The sequence below is a fragment of the Erinaceus europaeus genome, chromosome 2 (assembly GCF_950295315.1).
Source record: "Erinaceus europaeus chromosome 2, mEriEur2.1, whole genome shotgun sequence".
Taxonomy (NCBI): domain Eukaryota; kingdom Metazoa; phylum Chordata; class Mammalia; order Eulipotyphla; family Erinaceidae; genus Erinaceus; species Erinaceus europaeus.
The window spans coordinates 968,687-977,360 of record NC_080163.1 but is presented as its reverse complement, the minus strand read 5'-3'; the positions used below and the strand labels follow the sequence as shown (position 1 = coordinate 977,360).

The window sequence follows — 8,674 nt, the reverse complement described above, 5'->3', positions numbered from 1 at the left end:
GACTGACGTGGGACTCAGAAGCCTCAGGCTGACAGTCTCTCTGCAGAACCATTGTGCTGTCTCCCCTGCCCCCGCTTCTGCTTTCTCTGTGGCTTCAGATTTCAGAAATGTGACCAGCACTTCCCTGGAGCTCATGACAGCAGGGCCCAACACAGGAAGATGAGGCAACAGAGTAGAGGCACCTTCACCCCCACTCCAGAGCCCTGACCACTCACATCACCTAAGAGCAGGAGGGGTCTCAGAATGGCACAAGGCTCTGCCCAGGGTACCAGGGTCCCTGAGGTCAAAAGGGCTCAGTGAAGGTGCCAGGAAGTGGTTGGACCATTTCAGAAAAAAAGAGAAGTGTGTGATGGAGAGAAATCCCATCCTCTGGTCAGGAGGGGCCCTGTTTCCTGCCCTCTCTTCCCGGGCTTCTCGGTACCCAGACCACAAGGACACGAGCTGACCACACAGTGACAGGGGAGCATTTGGGCAGCAGCCCTGAGCATCCCCTGACAGCTGGGGGTAGGGAACCCTCATCCCATAGCCCAGGGTGTGTGAGGATCAGGTTGACATGGAGGGACCCTGTGGGGAAGGCTTTGAGAGACGAAAGACCCCTGACTCTCTCACTTGGAAGGGGAGTTTAGGAAGGCTGCAGGTCTGTTGGTTGCTCCACAAACTCTACAGCCAGGATGGGGCAGTGGGGGGCAGTTCCCCTTCCTGTGGGGCTGACGAGAATCCCCGTGACAGAAAGGGTCAGTACAGAGTAGCCACACCCTGTGACTCTGTCCTACCTGCCAGGGCCCAGGCTCCTTCCGTGTGCACAGCTGCCTCAGAGGACACGCCATGTCCCCCACCCTCACAGCCCTGCTCTGCCTGGGTGAGATGGACCAGGGGGACACCCCAGCCTAGGAGGGACCCCACTGCCAGGCCTGCTGGGTCAGGGCCCCAGGACTCAGGGGCTGTGTGGGGAGGCTTGTGCTCAGGACTCAGGACACCCCTCTCACAGGGACTCTCTTCCAGGGCTGAGTGTGGGACCCAGGACTCACGTGCAGGCAGGTGAGTCTGTCCTCAGGCTCCTGGACTCTCACTGAAGACAGGGGACCCTGGCCCTGGGGATGGTTATGAGCAGATCTGGGCTGATGTGAGGGTGGGGGGCATCAGGGAGGGTCCTGGGTTGAGAGCTGGGGTCTGGGGGTGGGACTGTGCTGTGACCCCACCTCTGATTTCCTTCCAGGAACCCTCCCCAAACCCACCCTCTGGGCTGAGCCAGGCCCTGTGGTCCTCTGGGGGATCCCTGTGACTCTCTGGTGTCAGGGAACTCTGGGGACTCAGAGCTGCAGTCTCTATAAAGATGGAAGCTCATATCCCTGGAAAATACTGAGGCCATGGGAGCCCGGAGATAAGACCAAGTTCTCCATCACCAATGTGCGAGATCTCCATGCAGGCAGATACCTCTGTTACTGTGTCAGCCCCGCTGGCCGGTCAGAGCCCAGTGACCCCCTGGAGCTGGTGGTGGTGGCAGGTGAGACTCACTCAGGGGTCCCAGCTCAGGCTCTCCCTCAGGAAGGGGGTCTGCTCTCACGGGGCCCCATCACACCAGCCCTGGGGATCAGGGAGACCCCATTTCCCATGCTGCCTCCTCCTCTCCTAGGATCCTACAGCAAACCCTCCCTGTCAGCCTTGTCGAGCCCTGTGGTGAGCCCAGGAGGGACCGTGACCCTCCAGTGTGCCTCAGGGCAGGGATTTGACAGGATGGTTCTGACTCAGCAAGGAGAAGACACGTCCCCCTGGAGCCTGGACACACAGCCACACCCCAGTGGGCAGGTCCAGGCCCTGTTCCCTGTGGGCCCCATGAGCCCCAACCACAGGGGGACATTCAGATGCCATGGCTATTACAGTGACTGGCCCCAGGTGTGGTCACCCCCCAGTGGGCCCCTGCAGCTCCTGGTCCCAGGTGAGGGTCCCCTCCTGCCCCCTCCATAGCCTGAGGCCCCACACAGGTTACTGGGGTCTTGCTCTCAAGGGACCCCAGCAAGGAGGCTGTGCGAGGGGACCTGGGTTTCCCTTCTGAGAGACACAGGGTGTTGGGCAGTGTCCTGGGTCAGGGCAGGGGAGGGTGGGCCTTCCTGAGTGCCCGCTGGTCTCTGCAGGGGCATCTGGGAAGCCCTCCCTGCTGAGCCTGCAGGGCCCTGTCGTGGCCATTGGAGAGATGCTGACCCTCCAGTGTGGCTCTGCTGTGGGCTATGACAGATTCGCTCTGTCCCAGGAGGGCAACCCCCGCCTCTCCCAGCTCCCTGGCCAGCAGACCCAGGCCGGGCTCTCTCAGGCCGAGTTCTCCCTGGGCCCTGTGAGAAACTCCCACAGAGGCCGGTACCAGTGCTATGGGGGTCACAGCCACTCCCCTCTGTGGTCAGCACCCAGCAGCCCCCTGGACATCCTGGTGGCAGGTGAGGAGCCTGCAGCTCAGTCTGGACAGACTCTGCAAGGGGGAGCCTCAGGGTGAGGGCAGGGGAGGCATGTGGGGTCTCTAGGGAGGGAGGGAGAGATGGGGGAGAGGAAGAGAGACTGATGGGGCAGAGACAGAGAGGAGGGTCTTCAGAGACAGGCCCTGGGGACTGGGTTCAGAGCAAGGGGGCAGCAGCCCTCACCCCTTCCTCTCTCTAGGACAGCTGGCTGACACCCCCTCCCTCTCGGTGCAGCCGGGCCCCTCTGTGGCCCCAGGAGAGAAGGTGACCCTGCGCTGTCAGTCACAGAGCTCCAGGGACTCTTTCCTTCTGTCAAAGGAGGGGGCGCTCCTGCCCCCCCAGCGTCTGAGGTCAGAGTCCCGAGCTCAGGGGTTCCAGGCTGAGTTCTCCTTCCAGCCTGTGACCACAGCCCATGGGGGCACCTACAGGTGCTACAGCTCCAGTGACAGTGACCCCCACCTGCTGTCTGAGCCCAGTGCCCCCCTGCAGCTCCTAGTCTCAGGTGAGGCCCCCGACCTTCTGAGCTCAGTCCTGCCCCAGGAGCTGTGGGTAGGGTGGGAACAAGTACCCTGAGTCAGAGTGGGTGACAGCGAGGCTTCTGCCTGAGAAGCCCCCAGCCCCTCACAACCCTCGAGGGGCTGCTGTGGACAGAGAACCCCTCTGGTGTCACTCACAGGGCCTGGGGATGGCAACCCCCAGGCCAAAGGGCCCAACTCCAAAGCTGGTGAGTGACTGTGCCTCGGCTCCCAGGGCCCAGGGGTGGTGCTGAGCCCTCATGCCCCCAGGTGTTGGGACAGGTGACAGGAAGGGCCCACACTGCAGGGGAGACTCTGGGGTGTCTGTCCACCTGCAGACACTCAGCCCTGCTGGTGTCTTCTGGGGGTGTGACATCAAGGGCCTCAGGGACCCCACCCTGCCCCAGTCCTAGTCTGCATGGCAGACCAATATCCAGGGCTCCTGACTTCCCTCTCAGCCTCAGTTTCCCCATCTGTGTGGGGAGGGAGGACCCCTGTGTGTGAGGGAAGGGTCGACAGTCCCAGCCTGATCTGGGACACTGAGGGGCTCAGTGAGGTGACACCACCCCTCACTCATGACACAGCTCCTGCCCAAGGTCACCGATGGGACATGAACATTCTGATCGGCGTCTTGGTGGCCCTGGAAGCACTGCTCTCCCTCCTCCTCCTCTCCCTTTTCCTGAGACGCAGTTGTCGGGGTGCACACAGGAAGGCTGGTGAGCAGTTCCTGTGAGCTTCAGGGGCCTTAGCAGCCATGCAGAAGGGGCCGCTCAGAGGGGCAGAAGCCAGGGGCCCAGCCAGCACATGGCAGGTGTAGCTGAGGGTTGGTCCGTGACTCCACTCCTGAGCTCCTGGGACACAAGTGGCAGAGGGTCCCCAATCCTCTGGAACCCCGTGTGCAGTGGGGTCATCCCCAGGCAAGACTCACTTCTCACTCCCACAGGGGCTGCTGGCCCAGAGCCACAGGACAGAGGCCTGCAGACCAGGTACCCCCCACCCCGAGGACCCCCCACCCCACTCACAGCCCCTGCCTGCCCTGACACTGCGTCTCCCCTCCCCCCACAGTGCTGCGGCCGCCCCCCAGGAAGACACCCTGAGTGAGAGGAAGAGGAGGAGCAACCAGGGGGACAGAGGTTTCTGGGTGAAGGGGCTGGGAGGGTGGAGGTGGGGTGTGGACGGAGACCCACCTGTGTGACCTGGTCACCCCTCCACCTGCATGCCAGGGACCCACTGGGGAGCAGATGCTGGGAACACTGAGAACCAGGTTGAGGGTGGTGAGGCTTTTCCCACTGAACAACTGGGAACTGAGGAAACGAATCGTCCTGTCAGGCGCAAGTCTGTAAAGCTTTGTATCTAGGCTCTTCACTCAAAACTGTGTGGAATTCACTCACTGTATCTGAACTAGGGGTTGCATTAAGATCTAGAGCATAAAAAAGTTCTGAATGCTCAGAGAGCATTTCCTGAAACTCTCCTTTGGCTTTTGCAACTATTTCTCCCTGATGTCTCCCATAAACCTCTTTGCTATCAGCTTCAGTGATATATTGTAAAGGCTTCATCTCCCATAACGAAGCCCAGACTTCCTCCCATGGCTGTCCGGGTGAAATGAACTGAATTTTTCCCAAAGTCTTTTTCAATTTTTCCTTCATTTCTACCCTCCTTTTCTCTGATATTAGGTGTTGTCCATGGTTCTGATAGACTTTTTCAGCTTCTAAAATGCTCTCAGGTCACAGCCCTGAGAGACCTTAGGGGACCCCACACACATGACTCCCTGCTCTGCCCCCCAGATGCTGCAGAGACAGAGACGCGGCCTGAGGAGGGGGTAGAGCTGGACCTTCTGGTGAGCCCTGCTCTCATCTCCAGTCTGAACCCAGTGATGTGCCCGTCCCTGTGTCCCAAATCTTGGGGTCCATACTCGCCTCTCCCCCGGCAGCAAGGCCCCTGACACCTCACGCTGACACACTCCGGGATGGGTCACACAGGAGAGCAAAGTATCCCCTGAAAAGGAGGGATGGGCGGGTGGGGCCTGGGACGGCAGGTGCCAGCACCTGAACGAGGGCCGACCCCTTTCCAAAGGGGCCAGGAGGCTGGAGTAGATGAGCAGGAGGGGTGAGGTGAGGGTCTGAGCTACACCCCAGGGCATCAGCACCCCTGTCTGAGGATGGTCCCAGGACCCCCAGGAAAGGGAACCGCCTGGCAGCACGTGGACGTGGAGAGCGTCACGGGGCCCCTGGGGCCCATCCAGGCTGTGCCCCACTGTTGTCTCTCAATAGCCCAGGGGGGACGAAGACCCCCAGGAAGCCACCTATGCCCAGGTGAACCAGGAAGGACTCAGCTGGAGAGCAGCCACCACTGCTTCCCCACCAACAGGCAGGGACAGACAGGACAGAGCCAAAGAAGGGGACAGACAGGTGGGCAGTCAGGCAGACCCCTTCCTCTCCACCCTAGCCCCACACCTGCTCACTGTCTTCCCTTCCCCCATAGGCTGCTGCCTCCACAGTCCTCCAGGAAGTGACCTACGCCCAGCTGACCCTCAGGCAGGGGACGGCACCCCCTTCCTCCTGGTCAGAAGAGCCCCCCGAGGAGCCCAGCCTGTACGCTGCTCTGGCCACCCACTAGCGCAGGGGGCTAGACTACAGGGACCCCAGAAGTCACAGAGCCTTCTCTCCCCACCTGAACACTCCCCACCTGGACACAGTCAGCGAGGACTCCCAGGCTCCTGGGGGTGGGGCATCTCCCAACTCTCAACTCTACCTGCCAAGAGAACAATAATAAACATAAATATAATATATATAAATATAATAAAGCAGCTGGTTTCTCAACAATCAAGGTGTGAAGTGACAGCCAGAACAGGAGTGAGTGTGTCAGACACAGGACTGCAGGCAGCGTGCAGCTAACCTCAGCCCACGACAGCTCACCGCGGGGAAAGTCAAGAAGTAGGGAGTCTGCAACATCAGGATCTTGGAGAGAACTGCAAACCAGCTGAGAGTGATCAGAAGGGAAGATGCACATTCTAGAGACATGGGTCTCAGGGTCAGACAGCTGCTGGGGCCAAGCAGGAACACAGAGCCTCGCATCTCTGCTGTCGGATACTCACACACCCTGGAGGGTAAAGAGACTGATTCATTATCGGGCAGGGGGTGGACAGCATAGTGGTTATGCAAGAGACTCTCATGCCTGAGGCTCCAAAGTCTGAGGTTCAATCCCTTCACACCACTATAAACCAGAGCTGAGCAGTGCTCTGGGGGGAAAAAAGATAAATAAAAAATATATATGAAAGAGAGAGATTCATGAATGAGTCTATACCAGGAGGCCAGAGAATGCAGATTACATTGACAACATCAGCAAAAATAAATCTGAATTCTCCTCTCTACTCAATATGCTGAATCTTGACATCTAGGAAGAAATTAACAAAGAAGAAAAAAGTCTTGCAGAGACGGAGAGCCTGGCACCGAGCCCACCAGCCACCTGCCCGGCTGCTGTCTGTCTGCTGTGGACGGACCGTCATGCATCTTGCGCGAGAGTCTCTGGGTTCTGCCTGTGTGACATTCGCTGAGCTTCCTGAAATCGTGCCTCAGTGAGCTTGGGGAGCACAGCACGTCTTTCCACTTCCGTGTATCCTCTCTTGCCTTTCTCAGGGTGATTAAAGTGTTCCACGAGCAAGACTTTTTTCTTCTTTGTCTCACCAGAAGGTCCAGCTGGGCCACCTCCTGGCCCTGAGCTCTTATCTGAAACTTGATCCCTGTGTTCGTCCATCTCTCAATAGCTTGAAAATCCAAGCACGAAAGCGAGTGTGTGTGTCCCAGCGTCCTCTGCGGTGGTGCAGAGGAAGAGGGAATCTGGGCTCCTCTTCATCGTTCCCACACAGCAACGATGCAGAGATCAAGTTTCAGATAAGAGCTCAGGGCCTGGAGGTGGTCCAGGTGGTTCAGTGCACATGTTACAGTGCACAAGGACCCCGGTTCAAGCCGCCATTCCCCACCTGCAGGGAGAAAGATTCACGAGTGGTGAAGCAGACTGTCTCTCTGTCTCTCTCCCTCTGTATCACCTGCTTCCCTCTCAACTTCTGGCTGTCTCTATCCAATAAATAAAGATAATAAAAAATAAGTATTAAAAAAGGAAGAACTTGGTGATACTCAGAGAAGTGGGAGAACAGACTGACCCAGAGCGGTTGAACTGGGACCTGAAGCATCTCAGGAGTGAAAGTCTTTTGCATAACCAATGTGCTGCCTCCCCGTCCAGAAACATGTCTTTCTGGGTTTTTTTTAATGAGAGAGAGAGAAGAGGAAATTGCTGTCTTCCCAGACCCTGAGACTATTTTAAGCCTTTTTTCCCTTTGTTTATTTGTTTTTTGGGTAAGACACAGAGAAATTGAGACAGGAGGGGAGATAAAGGAGAGAGACAGAGGGATACATGTGGCCCTGCTTCACCACTCACAAAGCTCCCCCTGCAGGTGGGAACCAGGGGCTCGAACCCCAGTCCTTGTGCCCTGTGACTAAGTGTGCCACCCCTAGTCCCCTTAAGTCTTTTTTTAATGATTGATGGATGGATGGAAAGACAAGCAGAGCATCACTCTGGCACATGTGCTGCCAGGGACTGAACCAGAGACCAACACTCGAGAGCCAAACACGCCTCTGCTGTGCCAGCCCCGGCTGACTTCTGTTTAAAGCTTGGAGGGGCAAGCCGATCCACAGAGCCCTCTTGTTGGTCTGCTATTTTTTTATTTATTTCTTTATTGGGGAATTAATATTTTACATTCAACAGGAAATACAATAGTTTGTACATGCATAACATTCCCCAGATTCCCATTTAACAATACAACCCCCACTATGTCATTTATCATCCTTCATGGACCTGTATTCTCCCCACCCACCCAACCCATAGTCTTTTACTTTGGTGCAATACGCCAATTCCATTTCAGGTTCTACTTCTGTTTCCTTTTCTGATCTTGTTTTTCAACTTCTGCCTGAGAGTGATATCATCCCATATTCGTCCTTCTGTTTCTGACTTATTTCACTCAACATGATTTTTTCAAGGTCCATCCAAGATCGGCTGAAAACGGTGAAGTCACCATTTTTTACAGCTGAGTAGTATTCCATTGTGTATATATACCACAACTTGCTCAGCCACTTATCTGTTGTTGGACATCAGGATTGCTACCAGGTTTTGGCTATTACAAATTGTGCTGCCAAGAACATATGTGTACACAGATCTTTTTGGATGGGTGTGATGGGTTCCTTAGGATATATACCCACGAGAGGAATTGCAAGGTCATAGGGTAGATCCATTTCTAGCCTTCTGAGAGTTCTCCACAGAGGTTGGATCAATTGCCATTCCCACCAGCCGTGCAGGAGGGTTCCTTTGACCCCACACCCTCTCCAGCATTTGCTGCTGTTACCTTTTCTGATGTATGACATTCTCACAGGAGTGAAGTGATATCTCATTGTTGTCTTGATTTGCATTTCTATGACAGTAAGAGACTTGGAGCATTTTTTCATGTGTTTCTCTGCCTTTTGGATCTCTTCTGTGGTGAATATTCTGTCCAAGTCCTCCTCCCATTTTTGGATTCGGTTATTTGTTGTCTTGTCGTTGAGTCTGGCAAGCTCTTTATATATGTTGGTTATTAAACTCTTATCTGATGTATGGCATGTAAATATCTTCTCCCATTCTGTGAGGGGTCTCTTGGTTTGGTAGTGGTTTCTTTTGCTGTGAAGA

At 56.0% G+C, this 8,674-nt stretch overlaps 1 protein-coding gene across 7 annotated transcripts in view; it reads left to right on the top strand.

Moving 5' to 3' along the window:
- The first annotated feature begins 411 nt into the window (after window positions 1-411).
- Window positions 412-8,674, top strand: part of LOC103127826 (leukocyte immunoglobulin-like receptor subfamily A member 6) — a 72,204-nt gene continuing 63,941 nt past the window's right edge. Inside the window, exons 1-3 of one of the 7 annotated variants that reach the window (XM_060172979.1) lie at window positions 412-532; window positions 781-859; window positions 1,003-1,038. In XM_060172979.1, the coding sequence (XP_060028962.1) occupies window positions 826-859; window positions 1,003-1,038 (70 nt within the window). In that variant the 5' untranslated portion in view covers window positions 412-532; window positions 781-825. Of the gene's footprint in view, window positions 638-780; window positions 860-1,002; window positions 1,039-8,674 lie in introns of all 7 variants that reach the window. The other 6 variants (XM_060172989.1, XM_060172960.1, XM_060173002.1 and 3 more) reach the window with 6 other exon arrangements.